General features: G+C 53.8%; 1 protein-coding gene across 1 annotated transcript; it reads left to right on the top strand.

Annotated features, from left to right (window-relative positions):
* The first annotated feature begins 372 nt into the window (after window positions 1-372).
* Loxl1 (lysyl oxidase like 1) lies at window positions 373-24,421 on the top strand. Its single transcript, XM_047539997.1, has 7 exons — window positions 373-1,857; window positions 16,121-16,229; window positions 19,147-19,284; window positions 19,744-19,900; window positions 20,254-20,349; window positions 21,848-21,963; window positions 24,103-24,421. Exons 1-7 carry the CDS (start codon window positions 684-686, stop codon window positions 24,107-24,109), a joined length of 1,797 nt encoding a protein of 598 aa, XP_047395953.1. The 5' UTR covers window positions 373-683; the 3' UTR covers window positions 24,110-24,421.
* Window positions 24,422-25,030: the final 609 nt, after the last annotated feature.

Below are 25,030 nucleotides of genomic sequence, written 5' to 3'. Positions count from 1 at the left end.
GGTAAAAGGCAGACAGGAGTCCTGGAGAGAGGCAAAACCAGTAAGTAAGGTAGAGAACATGGATGCCATGCCCAAAGCAGAGTGGTGCTGACACACAGTCCTTTCCTGCGTGCCAGAGACCCACTTACCAGGCCTGAGTCCCCAGAGGGCACCCCCGCCCCGTCCCTCACTCCCTGCCTCACTCCCTTCCTCGGAGGCAGGTCTGTGGTTTGGCTGGGAGCTCAGGGGACCACGGGAGTACTGCAGCTGTGGGACAGGCCACATAGCTAAAACCCGGCGGGCCATAGGGCCCCGCGGAGGAGGCCCCAGCAGGCGGACCAGGCGCCCGAAACCTCCCGTCGCTCCCAGCCTGTTGCTTATTCATTCAGAGTGGGAAAGCGCCAGCCCAGCGGCCAGCCAGTGTGGGGTTGGCCATGTAAGGCCCCCAGGCGGTCCTGCTCGCTCGTGCCCTGCGGAGAGCCTCGTGCAGCCCTGGGCACCGCCCCTGCCCTGCCCTGACCCCTTGGCCTCGAAATGGTGTCATCGGAGGAGTCGTCCCGCTCGGGACAAGGCCAGGATGGACAAAGCTAGAGCTGGGGCAGGCAAGGAACCGTCCTGTCCTCGAGGCCGTGGGAAGAGAAGTACGCACGGGGGGCCACTTCTGAGATCCTCTCTGACCACCGGGCCTCTGCAGAGGGGCCACCATGGCTCTGGTCCAAGCCGGCTGGCAGCTGGGGGCCCTGGTGTGGGGCGCCTGCCTGTGCATCCTGGTGCACGGGCAGCAGGCACCGCCGGGGCAAGTTTCGGACCCTGGGCGCTGGCGGCAGCTGATTCAGTGGGAGAACAACGGGCAGGTGTACAGCCTGCTCAACTCGGGTTCAGAGTATGTGCCCGCCGGGCCTCAGCGCTCGGAGAGTAGCTCCCGGGTGCTGCTGGCGGGCGCACCCCAGGCCCCGCAGCGGCGCAGCCAGGGGGGCCTCCGGCGTCGGCAGGCGCCCTCTCTGCCACTGCCTGGACGCGTGGGCTCAGACACTGTGCGCGGACAAGCGCGGCACCCATTCGGTTTCGGCCAGGTGCCCGACAACTGGCGCGAGGTGGCCGTCGGGGACAGCACCGGCATGGCCCGGGCCCGCACCTCCGTCTCCCAGCAACGGCACGGGGGCTCCGCCTCCTCGGTCTCGGCCTCGGCCTTCGCCACCACCTACCGCCAGCCGCCCTCTTATCCGCAGCAGTTCCCCTACCCGCAGGCGCCCTTCGTCAGCCAGTACGAGAACTACGACCCCGCGTCGCGGACCTACGACCAGGGCTACGTGTACTACCGCAGTGCGGGCGGTGGCATGGGTGCAGGGGCAGCGGCCGTGGCTTCGGCGGGGGTCATCTACCCCTTCCAGCCCCGAGCGCGCTACGAGGAGTACGGCGGCGGCGGCGAGGAGCAGCCGGAGTATCCCGCCCAGGGCTTCTACCCGGCCCCGGAGAGGCCCTATGCGCCACAGCCGCAGCCGCAACCGCAACCACAGCCGCAGCCCCCCGACGGCCTGGACCGCCGCTACTCGCACAGCCTGTACAACGAGGGCACTGCGGGCTTCGAGCAGGCCTACCCCGACCCCAGCCCCGATGTGGCGCAGACCCCCGGCGGCGGCGGCGCCGCCTATGGCGGCGACCCCCGCCTCGGCTGGTATCCACCCTACGCCAACATGCCACCCGAGGCCTATGTCCCGCCGCGCGCTGTGGAGCCGCAGCCACCCTTCCGTGTGCTGGAGCCTCCCTACCTGCCAGTGCGCAGCTCCGACGCGCCCCCGCCGGGTGGGGAGCGGAACGGCGCACAGCAGGGCCGCCTTAGCGTGGGCAGCGTGTACAGACCTAACCAGAACGGTCGTGGTGAGTATAGTACCTGCGCGCCCGCGGCCTAAGGCTTCTCTGCCCTACCCCATGGTTTACTGCTCCAGGCGGCCAGACCCCTTCTCCATCCCCTACCAGAGTCCTCCCCTGCGCTGCTGAGTGTGAACCCCACACCACACCTAGCCCCAGCCAGCCCGTTGTGCTTCACCTCCCAGCCTGCCCCACATCCAGGCATCATCAGTCAGTGTCAGGAGTTAGCCAGGCAGGTCTAGGCTCTCACCGTGGCTTTGGAGATAAGGGGTGGAAGCACCAGCCAGGCTTTGGGGCACTAGACCTACCTTGGGTCATCTGGGGACAAAAGGAAGGAGCCCTTTTTCCTAACTCTTTCTCATTCCAATCAGGCACCTCCTCCCATCACTGAAAATGCCCCTGTGCCAGCTCACAGGGAGAAGCCAGGAGCAGAGAACCGCAAGGGTTCTTCAAGGTCAGAAAGGCATTAATTGTGCCCCTTCCCCATAACTGGGCATGCGCGACCTTGCCCTGGCTAAGCTGATCTGAGAGGAGCCTTTGCCCCAGGTAGGAATTCAGACAAGATGACTGAGAGCCCCCTGATGGGGAGTATGTGAGGTTGGCACGGGAGAGGCCAGTGAGGCACTGGCATGGGCACAAAATTTAAGGGGGCACCAAAAAACTTGGTAATTGAGATAAGTAATAATTAAAAGCATTTTTTAAAGAAAAAAAAATAACGCTTTCAATTTCACGACGAACAAGTATATCCAGATATTAAATAGAATCAATAATGATGCCTTAGGGTGCCTGAGGCAAATTCAAACAACAACATGGGTCCTATCTTTATATAGGATATATAAATTTGGATATTTGCTCACAGATTTTGTGCATTGATTTTGATTTTTTTAAATGTTGCATTAAATGTTACTTATCTTGGTTACTGGGGTTTTTTTGTTTCTGTTTTTATTTTAGTGCCCACTTAAATTTTGTAGCCTAGGCCAGGGCCTCACTGGCCTCACCCTAGTCCAGCTATAGGGGAAGGTCCCAGAAGGCAACTGTAAGGAGGCCTCCTCTGGCTTTGGGAGGAGAAGGAGTGAAGATGTGACCTATTCTTGGAAAGGCTAAGCCACTTACTGCACATAAGGGCACAAGGGTGGAGCCAGTCTTCCTGTGTCAGATGGGCAGACTCCACAAGTGCTCTTAGCAAACTGGGCTAGGGCTGGATGACCATGGGCCCATCCTCACTGTCTAAGTGTCCTCTTGCTACTTCTGTCCCTGTGGTGCTATCAACTCTTTGGTCCAGGTTTTCTACTCAGTCCCTGAGACATATGCAGTCCACTCTGCCCTACCTCTTTCAGACTGCTGTTAGTGCCCTCTGTCCATGATTCTTTGCTCCTCATCACAGTTGCTGAACCATGCATGGCCCACGGTGGAGCTGGTGCCACAGCTGCAGTCTCCACTCCTCAGCCTCTGTCAGCATGAGAATGGTGCCCAGTGTCCAGCCAAGATGGCCTCAGTGAAGGGCTACTACTGAGGGCGCTGCTGGAGCCCAAAGCCAGGGAGACAAGTGTCTCCTGGATGTGCTCTTTCTCACACATCCAAGGTGCAGCACTTGAGTTGATCACTGAACCCCACTTTTGAGAACTGCAGGAGTTCAGAATAAATCAGATGGGGGGCCTTTATGTAATGTGATGAAGAGTATATCCATCCATCCCTCCTGGTTGTCACCAGAAACTTGAAGCATCTTGCAGCTGGCTATATTACAGCTATGCACCAACTGCTCCAAGAGCCCCTTAAAGGAGATGTTTACCTATCAGGTACGCCATCTTTGTGACAGCTATTCCTACAATGCAAGACCTCAGTGTGAGGCTCAGCCAGAAGGGCCCCACCTCTGGGCAGAGGGGATAATTGAGACCTCAAATGCCACAATACTGGCAGAGCCAGGCCTGGGACTAGGCATCTGAACTTCAAGCCAATCAGTTTTCTAGGGCCCCTCTTTGACCTATAGGCTATTAAGGAAACCAGTTGGTTCAAAGTAGGGTGGGGCAGAGCAGGGCCATATCTGGAGTGGTGGTGATGGGTGCTGAGCAGGGCCTCTGGTCACTACCCCTGAGCCCCACAGTTCATTTTGGGTCAAAGACATTTCTCCCCTGAAGGCAGTGTCCTAGGTGTCAAGCTGAGCAGGCTGAGATGCATCCAGTCCAGACTCTGTTCTAGGGCATGCATAGCAGAAGAGGCACCTCATTGTGATTAGGTGAGCACCAGCAGCAAGGGAGTATGGGAATCCAGAAGAGGGGCCTCCCCGTTAAGGGGCTGGGGCTCAGGAAGAACTTCTCAGAGGATGAGGTGTCCTAGCATTGCCACACGGGACAGTTGTCAGCATCCTACAGGTGACCCCTCTCCTAATCATGAAGAAAATGGGATGTAGCGGGGGCATGCTTGGGGCTCACAAAGAAGCCAGCATAGGAACATTAGTCTCCCCCATCATTGGTTCTTCCCTCCCCACCCTGCTAGGCTGAGACCGTGGAAAATCCCAGCCCAGAGAAGTCCAAGTCCTGTACTTGAGATCAGACCCCCAGGCCTGGTGTGGGAGCCCAGGGCGGATTCTCTGAGACTGACTTCATTCCTCCTGGCCACACACCCAGGGGTCTGAGGCCCGGCGCTGGCAGACTGTGTGTGTGTGTGGGCGTGGATGTGTCCTCACAACACCAAACACATGTGAGCACCACCCACGTCCCTCCATGTGTGGTTGGTTTCCAAGTGCCTGTTCTGTGCCCATTTCTGCTTTGGTCGCCTGTACCCTCTTCCTTCCCACCCTGGTGCTGGGGCTACCCAGGGTTTCCTACAGTACCATTGTCTCCAACTCTGATACATGTAGCTGGAAAGGATGAAAGGAGGAAACGGAGGCTCTGAGAGGGTTACATCCAGAGCCAGTTCTCATAGCACATTCTCACAGAGAGGACTGGAGGGTGGCCGACTGCTTCCCAGGCCTGCTGTGTCCCGTGCACGGAGCCGGCTCCCACGTGGCCTTGCCCTGTACTGCTGTTGGGCCCTCCTTTTCAAACATCCTCCGCAGCTCCCGCCTCCCACCACCTCAGGTTCTCTGAGCTGGGGTCTTAGTGCAGAGATGATTCTCAACCCCAGAAGACCGTAGCTGTCCTCTAGGGCCTCCCCTTTCGACCTGGTCTCACTCACCAGCTCTAGCAACCCTGTGAAAGAAACATGGAGCAGGCTGCCCCAGTTGTCCTCCTGGGCCATCTCTGATGGCTGTGCTGGCCTTGCCTGGCATGTGTCCTTCATCCCTGTCTAATCAGAGGCCAGGAGGGAGCCGTAGCTGCCGCCTTCCTGCTCCCCTGGTCTCAACTTCTCCCTCTCCAGACCACCCTGTATGTAGGGCACATGAACCCTTGTAGTGCTGACCAGTTTACTCCTCGGCTGAAGAAGATTCTGTGACTCCCTAGGGCCTTGAGGACAAGATCTCACTGCCTCAGTGTAGGCACCTCCTTCCTCTCCTTTCCTTCTCCTTCCTTTTGGAGGCCTCTGTAGCTCATGTGGGGATTGTATTGCTCCTGGGGTCACATGCCACATTTCCCTACCCATACCTAAGGGTGCTTCTAGGTAACTCCCTTTCTCTGTCCAGTCTTCTGTGCCCAAGAGGCCAGACTGGGATCCTCAGTCCCTGAGAACAGCCCTGGATCTCTACCCCCACTTCCTCCCTGACTACTGGGCCCCTAGCTCACCTGGGCCTTCTGGGTTCCCTACCTCCTCCTCCCCAAGGCTTGGAGTAAATTCAGAGAAGGATAGAACAGGCCTCCACTCAAAAATTCTAGAGTTACAGCACTAAGGTACAGCTAATAACAATTTGATCATTTACTGACGAGCATTTTCTGATCTTAGTGGCTTAAATGTGCAATTTCATTCCTGCTCACAAGCCTCTAGTGATCATAGCGCTCCTGGTGCAGAAGCAATGACTGAGGCCTAAGGAGGCCACTCAGTGGGGTACAGCTGAGCTGGAATTCAAAGAGTCCAGGCCTACTCTCTGCAATGCACTGAGATGGCCCAGGAGGATATCATGCTCAGCCTGCCAGGCAGGGCAGGGTGTGAGCTGGGCCCCTCCACCACCACTGCCTCTCTGGACCTCAGCTCCCCGTCTGCCTCCAGGGGGAGAATTCTGGTTCCATTGACTAAACTTCCTACATTATCTCCTCTAATTCCCAAGTCCACACCAGGTACTGCTATTTGTCCCATTCTATAAAGTGATACGGGCTCCCTTGCTGACTTTTAACAGAGAAAACAGGATGAGAGTTTGCATGACTCCCCATCTGGCATTCTTAACCATGCATCATTTAAATTTTGTTTCTGTGTACTATTGCTTATCTGGCACACTTCACTTATTCCCTCATTCATTTGATCATGAATTCCTTGTCAACAGATATTTGGCTACTATATTCTGGGCACAGTTGTAACAGGGTGAGACAGGACAGTGGACATGAAAAACTGGAGGTGAACAGTCTCTCCCCAGCGTGGGTTGGATCAAGGCCTTGGCATCCTCATTCTAGGCTCCAAAACGTGTATAGCCCTGTCACTGCTCTTGATGCTGTATGGTTGGAGTCCTTACAACAGCCCTAGAAGACAGTACCACTAGTGTCCTCATTTTGCAGGTGAGAAAACTGAGGCCCTGAGAGGTTAAGTGGCTTTCTCTGGAGCCAGAGTCACAGTTCAGGATCCCTCCTTCCTTCCCTGAAGTTGTCTTAGTTGCTTCTACAGAAAGAAATGGAATCTTCGGGTTAAGAAAGTTACCAAGGGCCAGACAAGTGAGCGGTGGAGAGAGGGGGGCCTGGGTGTCTGAACAAACACAGCATCTCAAGCAGCCTCTTTAGGAAGCCTCAAGTCAGACTTTCTGTCTCCTCTCTCATCATCCACTTGCAAGGCACCTCCTCTGGCCTCAGCCTGGCCCATTTCTGTGGGTGGAGACAGCTCCTGCTTTAAATAATAGTAACAATAGTAGCAGCTGCCATTTATGGGACAGACATTGTGCCAAGTATTTATCCTCTTTTCTTCTCATCTAATCCCCCCAACAGTCTTGTGAAATAGTGTTATCATTCCCATTTTACAGATGAGAAACCAGGCTCAGAGAGCCTTGAGAACTCACCCAAGGTCACAGGGCTAGGAGTGGTCAAGCTTGGACCTAAGAACCCCGACCCCTCCACTGGGCTGCACCACCCTCCCTCTGCTCTGCCCTTCAGGAAGAGTACTTTTTATACCCTGTGTCACCTGTTTCAGTGTTCATGGTCCCTCTTATATTCCTCCCTCCCCCAAAATTTAGATTTTTGCCTTGTGTTTGCACACACCTCCCTCCTGGTCATGGTGGGGAGACAGCATGGGAAGTCTTTAATGCCTTGCTGGACTTGGCCAGGGAGTTCTGGCCTCTTGTCCCCCCTCCTTCCTCTCTCCTGACCCCAGGGATCCCCATTTTAAGTTCCCCTGGTCTCAGAAGGGCACCCCTCCCCAATAGCTCCCAGCCAGTGGCGTCCACCCTGCTTCCTTTCCAAGCCAAGAACACATGGAAATCTCCCCAGGGCAATGGCTCAAATGGGCAGGAGAGGAAGGGAACAGAGAGGAGGCGGAGGTCGGCTCAGGCAGCCCACACCTGCTTCCAATTCCTGTGCCCAGCATTCCTGTGGAGCAGCAGGACTGGGAGGTGGGGGATGGAAGGAGAGGCTCAGCCTTGTTCCCTCCGCTGGCCCTGACCTCACCACCTCCTCACCGCGGGCAGCTGGATCCAGGGGCCTTTGTGTGTGCAGTCTGGATTACAGAGTGAGGGTAGGGCCTGGATCTTTCTCCCCATTGGTAGTGAGCACCCTGGAAACTGGGCATTTCACAAATACCTGGAAATGTGGGTGGGGAGGGGCTCAGAATGTCAGGGCAGGAAGGGATAGAGGCCTTTGCCATCAAAACTTTGGGAAATAGCCCACCCTTCCCCGTGCTTGTGGGCCAATTGGAAACATGGGTCTTCCAAGCCCAGAGCAAATTCTTTTTCAAAAGAAAGGACTTTTGCAATCAATTGCAGTCTCTGTCTGAGACTGAGGCCTAGCTTACATGGCAGAAGACACCAGACCCTTTGGAGGTGCAGGCATGTGCTCTCTGAGGTCATGCAGGTACCAGACCTCGAGCTGGGTGCAGGGAATTCAGGAATGCCCCAGGCCTGTCCCTGCCCTTGCCAAGGTCTGAACCCACCAGCAAGAGATCAGCCTCCTTGGATACAGAATGACCCAAGCCCTTCATTGTGTCCAGCTCCCAACTCCTGCTGTTTATGTGTGGGATAAGCTTAGCTGCTGGGTACAGGCAAAGGGTAGTGCCACCCACCCCTTCCCCAGACCTCAGGGGCTCTTGTCTGACTGAGAGGGCAGATATCCTCTCCTGAGGAAATACAGCCATTCAATAAGTATTTGTTAGTGCCTTACTATGCACTGGGTACTGCTTTCGAACTGGGTATTCATTAGTGAAAAGAAAGACAAAATTCTTGCTCTTATGGATCTGTATTTTATGTATAAACATAATAAACAGGTACGTAGTAGAACTTGATAGATGCCATGGAGGTTAGTAAGAAGATCAGAGTAGGGGGAAGGGGCAGGTTGCCTAGGTGGTCAGAGTGACATTGGAGCAAAGACTTGAAGGAGGTATACGAGTGAAGCCTGCAGCTGTCTGCAGGAAGAGCATTCCAGAGGTGCAAACCTCCAGTGCAAAGGCCCTAAGGCAGGAATTCTCTGGATTTTCAAGTGTGTTCCATTGTGGTTAGGACAAAGTGGAATAAAATTAGAGGCATAAAAGGAAGAGGTAACAGGGCCCAGACCACACAGGGGTTTGGGGGTCACTGTGAGGACTTTGGCTTTTACTCTCAGTGCACTATGGAGCCACTGCAGAATTTGACTGGGCAGTGCCATTTAAACAGGGGTCCAACGGCTATGCTGGGAGTGGGCAGGCAGGAGTCAGGTCTATAGATCGAGAGTAGCCTCCCAGGGGCCCAGGCACAGTGGGAACAATGGGGGTAGTGGGAGATCAGATTCAGGGTATATTTTGGAGATGGAGCTCATGGGATTTCCTGATGGATTGATGTGGGTTGTGACAGAAAGTGAAGGGCCAGGGATAGCACAATGGTGTGTGGTCTCTGCAGCTGGAAGGATGACCTGAGCTGAGATGGGAAGCTGCAGAAGGAACTGGGTTTGTAAGAAAGATGAAGATTTCAGATCATTGAGAAAGATCTCCAGGGACAGGGCGGGAACCTGAGGGAACTGAATGAAGCGAGAGGAGAAGTGAGGATCAGGACGGCTTGGAGGACAGGGGCTGGGTCACACTGGGAAGAGATGTGAGTGATGTGTGCAAAGAGGTGGCAGCAGAGCCAGAGGAGAAGGTGCTGAGCCCCCAAGGGTGACAGTGTCCCTTCTCTCGCTTGGCCCAGCCTGCTCCCCTGGCAGCCCCTCCACATCCCCTCCCTGCACACAGAGGCAGGGCCATCCCTGCTGCTGGACTGTCTCCCAGTCGGTGGGGGGTGGCAGACAAGTGCTGTAAGAAGGTGGAGGGCGGCGGCGGACGAGGGGAGGTCAGGATTGACAAGGTGGGCTTTGGTTCCCTAGCATGAGAGAGAGAGGGAGAGAGAGAGAGAAAGAAAGAGAGGTTGTGTAGCAGGGAATTCCTGAACCAGGGCACAGTGGGTAGAACCAGGCTAAGGAGCTGCCTCCTGATCCTTAGGGTCAAGGCCAGGTAAAGACCAGACCACAGAAGGTCTTAGCTGCCACCCTGAAACATCCAGACTTGATTCTGTAGGCAGTTGAGAGCCATTGAAGGTTCTAGGCCTGACGTTATAGCGTCATAACCCATTGGCCCAGATAGGGATGGCCCCTTCATGTTGGGGCAAAGTGGATTCTCCTAGGCAGCTGTGGCACCTCTGGGCTGGTGTGGACAACTCAATGTTCTGATTATTAGATGATCATTTCCTAGGTTTCAGAGCTGTCAGCTCTGCCCTGCAAGCCCACTTCTGGCTCATCTTTATTCAATGCTGTGCTCGGTAGAGCTTTCTGCTTTCCCCCCACCTAGGGGCTCCTCTAGAGTCTGGCTACACTAGTCAAAACATCCCGCTCAGCACATATTTCACAACCAACTGATCGGTTCCTGCTGGACTTTGTTTATCCTCCAGCCCTGGGCTCAAGAGATTAGGGCTCCTTTGCATTCCCCCTCCCTCATCTGCTCCTGGGGAGCTAGCGGCCTAGCTAAGACAGATTTCAGAGAGGAGGTTGATTGAACCCACGGAAGAGGGGAAGCCAAGAGGGAAGCAGGTGAGGCGTGGGCAGTGACAGGCTTGTAGCCACAGGGCCCTCCCTGCTGAGCAGTGGAGAACAGATTTCTAATGAAGCAGGAAGGATTTAGGTCAGACAGTGGGAGAATTTCCTGACCGATGAAGTATGGGCTGTGGAGGTCATGAGAGGTCCCGGGCTCTTGCCCAAGGCTAGGGAATGGACTGAATAACTCTGAAAAAGTATTTTAATCTCCAAGTGTTTATGGATCCATCCAACCTGTGCTCAAGGGCCAGTTAGTCCAATCTCCCCATCATTCAGATAGGGAAACTGAGCCTAAGAAAGGGTAAGGGACCTTGGCTACGGGAAGATTGGATAGGTGACCCTGAACACAGGCAGGACAAGGTAGTGAACTTAGCTCTGGGATCTTACCCAGGAGAGGGCCTCAACTGGATCACACCAGGGAAGACACTGAGCCCTCCAGCAGTGCCAGACCCAGCCTGGGCAGAAGAGCAGGCTGGGCTTGTCCTGGGGACATTGGCCCCAAGAGTCAGCATGGTGGGTCCTCTGGGTTCTAGGTCACCTGCAGAGGAAGCTGCGGGGCAGAGCTAGAATGCAGAGTTCTGGGCCTTTACCCTTGGCTCAGAGTTTTCACTGCCTCTGCCCACTGGGGCCAGATAACATCCCCCAGACCAGTGGCTAGCTGCCTATGGAATGACCTTAGGACCCAGTCATCTCCTATCCTGCCCCTCTCCAGCTGAGCAACCTGGCTTTGGCCATCCCAAGGATCTTTGCTGCCCTCCAACCCAGTGTCCCCACCATCCTTGCCTGGGCTATGGGCAGCACGAATCCTTATGGCCAGCACATTCTTTCTGGGGAAGAGTGTTCAGAGAGGGCTAGCACAGGGCTCCAGGTCATAAGTGAGGTGGGGGGCAATCTGAAATGGATAAAACACAGGTGTGCAGAAGTGAGGCCTAGGAAGGGACCCTGTCAGTCCAAGGCCACATGGAAAGTTTACAGCAGGGGAGGCTAAGTCTCCCTCCTGGCTGCAGAAGGTAGCACACTGATGGTGACCAGGGCCTTCCTGGGGAGCTTGAGAGAGACCATCTGCCCAGCTTTCGGGCAATCTGATCAGCCCTCCGTGGTGCTAGGGGCTTAGGAGGAAGCTGAGCAAGGCAGAAGGTGACCCAGGGTTAGGAAGAGTGAGATCTGTCCTCCCAGCCTGGGAGGCGCATGCCAAGCTGCTCACTGTGGCATGAGTGCGAGCAGAGGGTCAGAGGCTGCCTGGGAGTTCCTCCCGGACCCTGACTAGATGGGACATGGAGAGGCGCTCTGGGGCTCCTGTTTAGCAATAACAGGCCATGAACCTTCTTGAAAGACCTCAAAAGTTTACCTTGACTTCAAAACCAAGAAACATGGACTCTGTAAGTCTCATTTATAGACTTTAAAAATACATGTCCATCTCAAATGCACTGCTGCCACTGGTGTTCGGGGGCATGTCTGAGGGTCGGGAGGAGGGTGAAGGCTAAAATCAATAAGACGAGAGAAGCCTTGCATGGGTGGACCATGGACTGCTCAGTTTGCTCTGAACTGAGAACTATGACTAATTCAGTTCTCTACATTTATAAATACAGGAGTCTCAGGGAAAAGATCCCACCAGAACCCACATTTTTGGAATCTCCAGTTCCAGGCCAGAGGGTTGGATGACTGTGTATGCTGGAAAAGACATCCCAGCCCCTCCTCAGAATTACACCCTGATGACTGATGACTCCCCCTCTGATTGGAGCAGGCAAAGGCCCTCCCCCTCCCCCCACAGGATCTTTCTATTAAGTGTGCGCTTCCTGGAATGAGGGCTGATCACACTCTGATTATAACTTCATATTGACCATCCTGCCTAGAGGGCGTGGTTGTACCCCACAAGCCAGCAACAGCAGACTGCCCCCCCAGCCCTACACCCACAGCGTCACTCAAGTCTTCCCTTATCCCCTTCCAACATCAACCCTTTCCCCCCAGCACCCCCTGCCCCGCCACCTCACGCCCAAGCCTAAGCCTGAAGGACTGCCTTCTGATGGAATGTCCCTTGGGAGAGCAGCAGGGAGAAGGAGGCATTGTTTCCTCCTGGAAAAACATACCAGCAGAGGGAGGTGGCCTGTTGTTCCCTGGGACCTCGGCAGGGGATCTGAGAGTGAGGTGGGAGGACTCAGTCTGAATTCCCAGGGCAATGAGGGTATGACAGGGGTGGGGGACTTAGCCAGGATGGGGGAGCTTAGGGGAGGGAGTCACAGGAGGAGCTGGTGGTGGTCAGAAAGAAAAGGATAAGATAATGGATAGAGTAATTTTGTTTAGGTACTAGAAAGGGCATATCATTAAAAAGCAGATCAATGGTTACCTGGAGTGGCAGAGAGGGAGGATTTCCTTGGAAAGGAACTACAGAGATGGTGGTGGCAGTTCCTAACTTTATAGGGATAGTGGGTACAGAGCATAAACATTTGCTAGAACTTACCAAACTATGCTCCTAAAATCTGTGTATTTGACTGTATAGCTTATACCTTTTAAAACATTCATTTTTATAGAAGGAAAAATAATAAGAGTCCTGGGAGAGGGTCAGGACTCAGGAGCTCCTCCTTGGGCTGCCCTGACTCACTGTGTGACTATAGGCAGATTCATTGCCCTCTCTGAGCCTGTTTCCTCTACATTTCCAAAAGCACTGTGTGTGCCCTGGTATCTTGGGGTTACAGATGGAGCACACTTATGGAGCCACATATTGAGCCACTAATCATTTAAAAAGCTTGCCTGACAGGCCAAGGGGGCTTGGGCCAGTCAGTAATCCCCAAAGCCATGGTTCCTGAACACTGTGGATTGTCACTGAGGCCCTGCCCTCAGGGAGCCCTTAATCTAGAGGGGAGGAGACACAGTTGAATTTGATTACATCTAATTATAGATCAATACCATGGGTAGTGAGAGGATAAATGTGTGTGACCTGGGATATCATTGCCAATCAGGGAAGACTTCCTGGAGCAGGAGGCCTCTGCTTGAGCCTGTGTTTGCTCAACAGTAGGAGGAAGAGGATGACCTTCTATAGCCAGGATTAGGGCTCAGACTGTGGCCAACATCCCTGAGCTGTGTGTCCTTGGTCTCTTCCAGAATCCCCACACGTAATATTGTACAGGTGTCCCTCCCCAACCACTATGGCCCTTTCCACAAACCTACCCACTCTGTTTTAATCAGAAAGGATAGATGATGGTATAAACAAACAAACAAACAAATAACTAAAAGAAAGGATAGATGATGTTAAAGCGAATTCCTTTTTAAGTTTTTTTTTTTTTCTTTTTCTTTTTCTTTCTTCTTCTTTTAAAATACAGAGTTTTAGCCCATCATCTGTGGACAGAGATGGAGGACAGTAAGACTGACATTCAGAGTTGTGAATGGATACCAGGTCTCAGTGTGTGACCAGGGCCCAGTCTCAATGTGTGGCCAGAGTTAAGGCTCAGTGTATCTCCAGGGTCAGGCCTTGGAGATCAGGATCAGAGCTCAGCCTAAAACCAGGATCAGAGTTCAGTGTGTGACCAGAGGCAGGGCTCCATGTGTGGCCACAGTCAGGGGTTAGCCTATGACCATGGGCAGGGCTCAACTGGAGACTGACACCACAGGCCCCAAGTACCCCTGGCGGCCTCTTAGTGTGTCTCTCCCAACATCCCGGGATTGTATAGCCAGCTTATGAAATGGCCTGGAGAGGAAGGGTCAGGCCAGAAAAGTTTTGTGGAGCCATCTGTGCAGTATTTATTGAAACCGGGCCTGGGGTGGGGGCGGCAGACTGTCTGGTGCTGAATGCTGGGTCCCATGAGACTTCAGCCTAAGTTGCCCCACCCCTGTCTATTGCTGAGGCACTGGATGATAGAGAAGGGAACCGTCCCCTTCTCTCTCTCACCCTTCCTCCAGAAGCTTCCAGGAACCAGAGGGTAAGAACCAGCTCCCAGCTGGTTTGAGGGCCTAAGGGTCCCTTGGGAAATGACTGCAAGCATTCCAGGGGGCTCAAGTAAGAGAACCTAGACTGGCCAAGAAGTCCCCCATTAGCCAGGAGCCACCTCATCCTCACCCACCCTGTACTCCAAGTTTCCTTTCCATTCCAAGTAGGTGACATCACACTGGCTGCCTAGACCAGGCTCCCCTAGGAGGCCCAGGCCCCAGGGGGAGCAGGAATAGGGTCTGGGAGCCCCAGGTTTGTGTGTGCATGCAAGGAGACACCTCTGTCAAAGCCTTAGAGGACTTCCCTTTCTTGGCCTTATTGTCTGAGCCTAAGAACTAAGGAGAGGGTTTTGGCAGCAAGAAAGGGGACTAAGAACTCCCCCGCCCCCATGACTAAAGTCCCCTTCCTTTTCTGCCTTTCCACTTCAAGCCCAAGCACAGAGGACTTGAAGAAACCAAGAGGAACTTACAGCCTCTTGTCATCACTAGCCTGACAGAGTCCCTGAGGCCTGAGAGAAGGGACTGGAGGCCCCAGGTCCACTCCCCCTTTAAGCCAGTGGCCGAACTAGAATAGAGTGCAGGACTCTAGGAATAACCCATTGACCACCTCCCCCCACCCCACGCCCCATCACTCCTAATATCAAGATCATTTCTTCACTGGGCACAGTGGCGCACACCTGCAGTCCCAGCACACAGGAGGCTAAGGCAGGAGGATCCTGGGTTCGAAGCCAGTCTCAGCAATTTAGAGAGGCTCTAAGCAACTTAGTGAGACCCTGTCTCTAAATAAAATATAAAAAGGACTGGGGATGTGGCTCAGTGGTTGAGTGCCCCTGGGTTCAATCCCCAGTATCAAAAAACAAAACATAACAAAAGATCATTATTTTCTAGCTGGACACAGCGGTGCTCACCTGTAATCCCAGCTACTCAGGAGACTGAGGCTAGAGAATTATAAGGCCAGCCTGAACAATTTAATGAGACCCTATCTCAAAATAAAATTTTTAAAAGGACTGGGATGTAGCTTAGTTGTAGAGCACTTGCCCAGCATTTACAGGGCTCTGGATTCAACCCCGGGACAGGAAGGAAAAAAAAAAAAACTATTCTGTATTCCACTGCCAGATGGGGTCTGGACACCTGAGTTTGGTTTCCACTTATTCCTAATAATAACTGGATTAACTGGGACTAATCCATGCACAGCGGGCGGGCGAGGTGGAGGGGACAGGGGCAGGAAGCACATACCCTTGGCTCTGGTGCAGCCTGGGGAAGGAGTGGTCACAGGGCTGGAAGAGGGAGGGAGCTGGGGCACTTCTTGAGGTTGTACACCAGATGTTTAAACGGGGGGGGGAGGTGTGGGCAGGTCTGGGGGGCTGATGGCCAGAAGTGGTAGCAGGTGAAGGGGAGACAGGAAGAGGGGCCGTGCCAGGAGGGAAGCATCCTGGAGTGGCTCAGAATTCTGCCTGGTCAGCAGCTTGCTCTGGGGAACTGTTTTCCTTCCCGCCCATCCCTTCCTGCCCACCACCTGCTGCCAGCCAACATCCACCTGGTTTTGCCCATGAGCCTTCTGGGGCCCTCTTTGGGCCAGAAGCCCAGGGCAGTTCTGGTGGCTCACAAAGGACGCTGGCTGCAAAGGCGAGAGAAGCAGAGGGCATTGGGGGCTGGTGTCTGAGGCCTGGGGAATAAGGACATGGAAGGAGTGCTTCTGTCAGGAAATTACTTGGTTCATTCAGTCCTGCCTCCAGGCCTTTGCTCATGCCAGGCCATTCTCCCTGCCAAGAACACCTTTCCCCTTTCTTATGCTCCAAATTCCGCCCTGTCTCCCAGTTCTTGCCTGTGTCCCAGTTCTTCCAGGAGATCTCAGTGGCTCTCAAAACACAGAACTCCAGGGGTGACCTCCTGCTGCCCAAATTCCCTGATCCCACTCCTGGGCCCAGGACCCTCTGCCCAGGGAGAATGGCAACTAGTGTTTGGGGTCAGTGGGCAGCCTGACCCTCTCAATGCCGTGTTCTTTCTCCCTCCCTCTCTCCCACTGCCTACTCCAGGTCTCCCTGACTTGGTCCCGGACCCCAACTATGTACAGGCATCCACTTATGTGCAGAGAGCCCACCTGTACTCCCTGCGCTGTGCAGCAGAAGAGAAGTGTCTGGCCAGGTAAGGAGACAAAGAGGAACTATTGAACCTCAGGACAGTCCCTGGGAATCACCCATAAGTGCTCACACTAAGCTGTTGGCAACCCTCATGACCCTGACCAAGTGCCTGAGCCTCTAGGGGCTTGTCATCTATGTCTGTGAGCCTTACCTGCTGCAAGTATTCAGGCTGGGAAGGGAACGAGCAGATGTCCAATCTGCCTGTGCATCACTATACAAAGAACTTTGCTTTTACTGTGCATGTTGACCATTGTGTGTTGCCCCATTAGGAAACTGAGGTACAATGAAAGCAACTAAAACCATTCAGATCTGAGCTGCCCTGTGAGAAGTCTCCTCTAGGAGAGCCATGTTTCCATGCTCACACAGGACCCAGGGAAGTCCTGTAGGGTGGACGGGCCTGTAAGGAGGAATGCAGGATTATGGAGCAATGACAACAGAGGACACTTGTGTCCCATGGCTGGCCCAGGCTTTCTCTGCCTGGTCACAGCAGGGGCAGAGGGCATAAACCTGTTATGCATTGTACTGGAGAGAAGCAAAGGAGCCCAGGCAGTGAGCTTGGCCAATTCTGCATTATTCAAGAATGATTCTGCCTCCTGCAAAACTTGCTTCTAAATTAACAATTCATATCCTGCTCAAATGTGTGTTTGGGGGACATCTCCCTGTGTTAAATGAACTAAAGATGACACTGATTGCTTTTGTTGACATCCATGTTGAAGCACCTGTTTTTCTTTAATTACTCGCTTTGACGTTTGAACTCTTTGGTTTTTTTTTACTATCTAGGAAATCCTTTGGAATCTCAATATTATCTCATTTCTAGAACTTATAGTTCACTGCCACTCAGAGTAGCTGACCACAAACAGTTATCCATCTGTGACAGGATGAAGAGTTTGCCCCAGAATATAACTCAGTTTATTGCTTTCTTCGAGAAAGACTTTCATAAAAAGAAAAGAAAAGGTGTCAGATGAACTAAACAGGGTGATTCATAGTGTAGTTGATTTACATTAGGTGCAAGTTCCTTTTCTTATTACAGACTCACATCAAACAGTGCACAAATTGACCCTGGTCCCAGGACCACACAGTCAGCCTGCTCATTCAGGTCTTGTCTTTGTCATTCAGTTGTCCTTGGGAAGAGGGCATAATGTTCCTGCTATCATTCCCCTCAGCGACGAGGAACTTATGACCTCAGTGGCAGTCCCTGTTGTTCCAAAGGGTTTTAGTCAACGCCAAACTTCAGGGTGCCCAGACCTGAGCTCCCAGACAGGAAGGCGGAGGCAGCCTGCCTTCTGTCCTGAAGAACCTCCTCATCTAGTCAGAGAGTGTCACCTTGCCTGTGCCCCAGTGACAGCAGAAGCAGGGTGAGGGCTGGGGCTAGCAAGATCAGAGGAAGGAAACTTTGCTGTGCTGAGACACCCAGGGAAGCTGGGTGCAGGATTTAGAGACCCAGAAAACCCTGCAGGGCTGGAGCCCTGAAGCGGACGGGCCCTCCAAGACGTCTGCGGTGTGGGCTGTAGACTCGGGCCAGGTCATGCTGCAGGCCGGACCCAAAGCAGGAGAGGGATGTGCTCCAAGTCTCGCTGTGAGCGTGCGGCCAAGCTGGGCCTAGAACCTAGACTGTGATGGTTTCCCACGGTGTGCTGAGCTGAACAGAAGGGCAGGATTTAACCGAACACAGAGAAGGAGGATGTTTTGTTTCAACCCAGACACAGATGGATTCCAAGCCTCCCCCAGACAAGGCCGAGGGCCTTAGGTTCTGGCAGACAGAGTCTGAGCTGCCTGCTGTCCAGACATACTCTCAGAGAGAGCTAATCCCTACAACTGGCCACCTCTCGCCTCTGGCCTTACAACCCAGACCTTAGTGAGTGCCAGGGAAGCGCCCCTGAGGCCAGCCAGGACAGCTGTCAGCAGTCAGCTGCAGGGAGGGGAGCCGGCTGCCCGCCTTCTTGTTCCTATTGCCTCTATGTGCACGTGTGTGCGTGAGTGTGCGTGTGCATGTGTATGTGTGCGCGCATGTGTGTGTCTCCTCTCACTGCTGCCCTCTCTCCTCTCTTCCTACAAAGCCAGCCTTCTTTGGGAATTTGAGGCAGCAAGTGACCAGACCCATGCTCCCTGAAGGGAAAAGGGCAGGTTGCTAGCCCTGAAGCCAGCCCTCAAGGAAAGGTAGCCCCATTATCCCTGAACAAGAACAGCATGCATGTGGCGTGAGGGTGTGCTGCAAGTGAGACCTCAAGGGCAGTTCAGATTCCTCTAAGTGTGGCATCCAAGCTCCCTGTGCAGGGGACTTGAGGTGGCCTAGGGGCCTGGGTAAGCATTGCAATTCTGAGCCAAATGAATAGCGTGGGCAAAGCATGAATTGGGGAACGAGGAAGCAGACTTGAAGCCAGCTCCCTGGGTGTGTGGGAGTAGGACCATACATGGGACCGGGAAAGTGCAGAGAATTTGACGCGAGGAGTTCGAACCTGATTTCTAGGCTCACACTGGAGATAGGGCGTTCTTGGGTCACCAGTTAGGGATCTGTCCAGAGGAGGGAAGACGTATAAGAATCTCTTGGGTAGGGTTGCTTATTTCTAAATGACCCCAGGGAATGTCCGCAGCTGAGTCACCTACAGGCATGAGAAACCCTCAGAAGCTCATTGCCAGGCCCATTGCCACTTTAGAAAGACCACATGGGCAGCTTCTAGCCATGCAATGGAGGCCAGACAGGAGGAGACAGGAGGAGACAGCCAGGCCTTTGTGGAGTTGGGAGGGAGGGAGAGGCCAGGGTCTCTCTACAGTTAAGGGTCCAATGCCAGTATCTGTAGAGGCTAGCGGTGGGATGGGAGGACCAGTGGTCAAGGGCTAGGGGCAGGGCCTGATGCAACCATTCTGGGTTTTGGTGTCACTATGCCCCAGTCCCACTCCTGTCTCTCCACTTGTCCCCACAGCACAGCCTATGCCCCTGAAGCCACTGACTATGACCTGCGGGTGCTGCTACGCTTCCCCCAGCGTGTGAAGAACCAGGGCACAGCAGACTTCCTCCCCAACCGGCCACGGCATACCTGGGAGTGGCACAGCTGCCACCAGTGAGTGAGCAGGATTTACCAGCCTCTCCCACCTCCTCTGGGCCAGGGGCCTTGGTGCCTGAGCTCCATGCAGGTGACTGTTGGAGGATCCCCTGGGAGGTGTTTCCGGCCACGAATCCATTACTGGGCAAGAGGAGCCTTAGCCAGACTGGGCTGGAAGATGGCCATAAAATGATTGGTCTTGGTAAGGGATGGAAATGTCTAGAGTACAGGGCCTTGCCCAAAGGTAGTCAGTAAAGGAAGGAGCCCAAAAAGGAAGTGAGGAACCTTGAGGAGGCGTTATACTAGGGTGACCTGACTAGGTGGAGAGCACCAGAGTGGGATTCCGGGTGACAGAAGAGCCCAGACTGGTCAGGAGACTATATCACTGCAGGTCATCTGACCCATCTCAGGAGGGGACAGGATGGGAGATCCAGGAAGACTAGTTCTCTTCCCTCTCCTCCTCTCCCCTGCCCCCAGACACTACCACAGCATGGACGAGTTCAGCCACTACGACCTGCTGGATGCAGCCACGGGCAAGAAAGTGGCTGAGGGCCACAAAGCCAGCTTCTGCCTGGAGGACAGCACCTGTGACTTTGGCAACCTCAAGCGCTATGCGTGCACCTCTCACACGCAGGTTGGGTCAGGGCAGCTGGGTGGCAGCACAGGAACACAGGCATTGGGCTATCTTTCCATCAGTCCATCCTTATGGCCACAGCATGTCTGCTGTCATGTCTGCCTTTTCATCCATTCCTTCACCCATGTCTGCCAAGCATCCTCTCCACTCCATTTCATTCCTCCCTCTGGCTTCTGTACCTCTGTCTTCTCTGTGTCTATCTGTCCAGTGGCCTCAGGATAAGGGGCAGACCCACCATAGACCAGGGTCCAGGGAGAAGCCAGAGGAAGGAGGCTCCTGACTGTTGCATGTGGGCAGGGTGTGACTCCAAGGGACGAGCAGCACCACAGCCTCTCCTCTGGTCCCTTTCCCAGGGCCTGAGCCCAGGCTGCTATGATACCTACAATGCAGACATCGACTGCCAGTGGATCGACATAACTGATGTGCAGCCTGGGAACTACATCCTCAAGGTGAGCCCTTTGGTCTCCTACATTCCTTCCAACCTGGTGGCCATGCTCAGTGTCCCCAACTTCAACTCCTGGACATGTTCCCTCTTCCCTAGCTGCCAGTCACATCTAGGCCATCACCTGAGGTTTTATGATTCCCATCTGAGGGCCTAGGTCTCAGGCAGACATCTAAAGATCCTCTTTCTCTAAAGACCCCAAGGAACCTTCAACCCAGCTTCAGTGATGCTAGGGAAGTGATGATGCCATCCCCCCAAGGTGACAAAGTGCCAATGATATATCCCCCTGTCTGCAGGTACAGTGCAGGTTTTGTACAACCTGGGAGAGATGAGAGGGCTCCTGTGACCAAGAGGCCCTTCCAGCAGCAACCCCTCCTGCTCCAGGGAGTGATGGGCACTCACTCCATTATCCCTTCCCTTAGTTGGGGGGACAAGTGGAAAAGCATGCTAAGGACGCACAGCCCAACTTGGTACATCCAGGCAGGCTGCGCAGGACCACTCTGTCAGGTCCTCACTGGAGAAGCCACGTCTCAGCCTACTCTATACAGATACTAAGTGAGGCTGGGGGTCACTCTGCCAGTTCACTTGGACCCACTTCATGCAGAAGTTCGGTACAGGGAGACAGTGGGGTCAGGCTTGCAGGAAGACAGGCTGGGAGAGAGGCTGCATCCAGAAAGCAAGAGCCAGAAGCAACTCACTGCAGCGCCATCCTGAGCTCCTCACAGTGGGCTCCATGTGCGTGAGCCCTGCCAGGCTTCTCCCCGGGCTGGGATTGTCCGGGGTACTCTTCTCCATCTGTCATTCAGCTACTCATCAACATGAATGAAGGCCTGCGTTCATTCATATACAGACCACATAGCAATACCCAGTTCCTGCCCATAAGGACCATGCTAGGATTTAATTCCACTGTATCTGTTCTTCAGTGTTCTGCAAATAATATGGGTCCCCACCCCAACAAACCCAACATGTCAGTGTTATATCCCAGTAACTCCTTTCCAGAAAAAAATCACAAGTCACGTTCAGACCATCATCTCAATGAATGTCAGGTTCCTTGGGCTCCAAGGCAGGAGATGCCACCCGGCATCAGACTGGCCCCTGATGGGTTATCTGCACAAGGATGAATGACTGTGAGTCTTGGAGTTAGTGGACCAGACATTGACTGTTCAGCCCCTCATGACTGCATCCTCTGAGGCAGGACCTGGCCTCTCTGACCCTAAAAGGCCCTGTGCAGGGTTCACCTGGCCCAGGTTCTGGCCCTGGGGAAGCTTCCCTCTTCTAATAAAAAGGGGATCAGATGATGTTTTCTTGAACTGCTGGCTGCCTCTTCTTTCCTCTCCATGTCTTTCTAGGTACCTCTGTCTCCCAGTCTCTTGATGTCACCTGGTCTTTCTCCATCCCTGTCTCCCTCTGTCATCTCCGTGTCTCTCTGTCCACCATTTTCCTTGGTGATCAAGTGAAGTGCAGCCTCCTTGACTAGGTTCCTTTCTCCCTGTTCTCCTCTCCAGGTGCATGTGAACCCAAAGTACATTGTTCTGGAGTCTGACTTCACCAACAACGTGGTGAGATGCAACATCCACTACACTGGGCGCTATGTTTCTACAACAAACTGCAAAATTGTCCAGTACGTGCTCACCCAGCACCCTTCCTGCCCCAGCCTCTTTCCTGCCTGGGGAGCAGGCAGAGCCACCTGAAATTTCTAAGACACCCACACTTGGGTTCACCAAACATAGCTATGGCTGGGCCCAGCAGGAAGTGCCTAGACCATGCCAGTGTTCCAAGCTGAGTGTTCATGGTGGGGCTCAGGCTGGGGGGTGCTGATCTGGGGCCCAGTGATGTGGCTCCCTAAAATTTCCTAAGTGGAAACCAGCAGAAGAAAGAGTGGTTCAGTGGAAGTGCAAGACAAGTGGAAGTGCAGAGAATTCTGTGACTTCTCTCTGTGTCCTTGGATAATTCACTTTTCCCCTCTGAGCTACTTTTCTTAAGGATAAACAGGTACCTCCCACATAAGCTTGGGATGATGACTTACAGGCCTGACATCTGCATGTTCAAGAGCCCAGCACATAGAGGCACTCAATGAATGGCAGCTCAATGAATGTGGAATCAGCCATTCCACATTCAGGGCCAGCACATAGAGGCACTCAATGAATGGCAGCTGTGACCATTAAACAGGCCCAGATTAGAAGTAATTCTGGTTAAAATGGACCATTGTCTGTCTCTAAGTCCCCATTGTGGAGGAAGTTAATAAAATCTGGGCCCAGGCTTTGTCACCTGGCTGATGGGCAGAATCCTTTGCTCCTGTTGTCCCAGGCTGGCTCTCCTCAGTGTCTTTCGTGATTCCCCACATGAAGCACTTGGCAGAGGGACCCCCTGCTTACAAGCTCACAAAGATCCCCACCCCACTTCCATTAAAAAAAGAAAAAAGTAATCCTGGAACTTTTAGCTTTAATCCATCAAGTGGGGACAGGTGATAGAGATTTCAAGGCCCAGAGAAACATTTTGCCCCCTAAATGTATGCTCATTAGTGGATGGTAGGTAGGAAAGGTTAGGCCTGTCCATTCAATGTGTGACCACAGTCAGTGCCTAGAATGTGGGCTCAGTGTATGACTAGGATCAGGGCTCAGTCTGTGACCAGGGTCAAGGCTCAATCTAGTGCCATGGTCAGGGCTCAGTATGTCACCAGGTTCAGGGTTCTATCTATGGCCAAGGTCAGGGTTCATTTAGAAACAGCTCTTTCACCCTTGGCTGCTACCACTAACCTGTTTACAACCTTGCAGCCCCACCCCGTTGCCACACACATGCCACACCATGAATATTAAAAATGGGAACAGCAGCCGCTCGTTCAATAATGAGTAGGATCAGGTCACAATTACCCAGGGCACAGAGGGTATTTGAAATCACTGACTCCTGCTCCAGCACTAGCAATTTGGTGTTTTTGCAGAACTGAGTTTCCAGCACCTTCCTGCTTCTGGAGGCCTATCTCAATCAGTCATTCCACATTCAGGGGCTAACAGTGGTAGAGGGTTTCTGGAAAGCAACTCTAGGGAGCTTGAAAGGAAGGAAAGCTGTTAAGGGCTAAGGAGGACAGGGAGCCTGCCTCACCCTCTATGTGATTTGGGACAGTATCCCAAGTCCCAGGGGCACCTTGAGCACCAAGAGGGCCCTCAGAAGGCAGATGAAGGAGCAACCGGGCCTCCCTTCTGCTCCCCCCGGGATCCTGTGGGCTACAGAGGCCGAGGCCCTTCCTTCCGAAGGCTCTTTACATAAGTGCTTGGAAAGACCCAGGTCTTATTAGAGCGTCCCCGTGACCCTGACCACAGGCGGCTGCTGGGCCAGCCTGCACAGGAAGCCGGATGGAGCATTCCCAGAAAGGCCAAGGGACTGACGCCTGTGGGTTTCCATCATGTTTCTGAAGAGGAAAAAGGAGGCTTTTTTTTTTTTTTAAAGGACTAGGTTAGAAAAAACAGCCAGAAAGTATTTCCAGACAGTAGCAGCTCTCCTGACAGCCTAGAAAACAATCTGGACTTGGGGTGAGGGCCGGGGGTATGCTGAGCCTATGCCCTGGGTGGGTGGGAATCCATGAAACCCCTTCTTTTGGACCTGGGCTCAGGACTTAGCCCTTTTCCCTTGAGTCCAGAGTCCTGAGGGAGCCTGTTCCTTCTCTACCTCATGGGGTCTGGAGTGGGGAAGGGAAGCCCCAGCTGGAGAGGCCTGGGGGCCCCACATTGCAGCCACCATTGACCTGCTCTCTTTCTTCCTCTAGATCCTGATCTCCAAGAGGGACAGACAGAAACCTCTCTCCTTCCAAACCAGGCCCTGCTCCCCAGGCAGCCTCTTGCCGAGGAGCCCAGCCCCACAACCGACAGGCAGGGGTAGCTGGACGCCAGGGGCATCCCTTCCTGCCGGCCTCAGGGAGCAAACGTGGACCGAACCACAGGGATTCCGGATGCCAGGCCCCATTCTGTACCTAACTCTTCTCTACATCATTATTTTGTCGGTTGTTGGTTTTTATTTTTTATATCTTGGCCATACCACAGAGCAAGATTGCCCAGGTCCGGGCTGAATAAAACAAGGTTTTTCTACTCCTGGGCTCCGCATGTGGCTTGCTGGTCAGTGTGGTCACCACTGGATTGGCTCCAGGGCTGTCCTCAGGCTTCATCCTTCCCCTGGCAAAATGTGGAAACAGCACCAACCTGTCAGGTGCCCAGAGTCTGAGGGTGTCAAGTGCATGGCAGAAACCCTGTGGGGTTGAGCCCAAGACCACTTCCTGGGAAAAGGAGCCTATCCCACTGGGTGAGGGCCCCAGCAGTTCTTGGGTGGCTCCAGCCCCCTGGGCCCTGCTGTGATGCCCACCCCTCCATCTGCCCTCATACCCCTCAGCCCTAGCCTCCCTCCCAAGGGTGCTCTCTCTCAGTCACTCTCTCCACAGCCACTTATTCCCTTGTTCTTGCCCAGCTGCTGAATGTCAGGCTTGGGGCTGGGGCACACACGGGAGAATCACAGTTCCTACCTCCAGGGCACACAACCACACGGGGACTGGGTGCATGTCACACCGAGGGAGATGGCACCTGAGGAGCCATCACATGAAAGGGGGCCTCCTTCCAGGAAGGAGGCGGAGGGTGTTCTTGGTAGAGGGTGTAACATTGAGCAAAGGCAGTGAGGAGGTCCTAGAGTCAAAGGTGGGATTGGGA

The sequence above is a fragment of the Sciurus carolinensis genome, chromosome 2 (assembly GCF_902686445.1).
Source record: "Sciurus carolinensis chromosome 2, mSciCar1.2, whole genome shotgun sequence".
NCBI classification, from domain to species: Eukaryota; Metazoa; Chordata; class Mammalia; order Rodentia; family Sciuridae; genus Sciurus; species Sciurus carolinensis.
The sequence above is the reverse complement of the archived record's forward strand: the minus strand, read 5'-3'. Positions and strand labels throughout refer to the sequence as shown.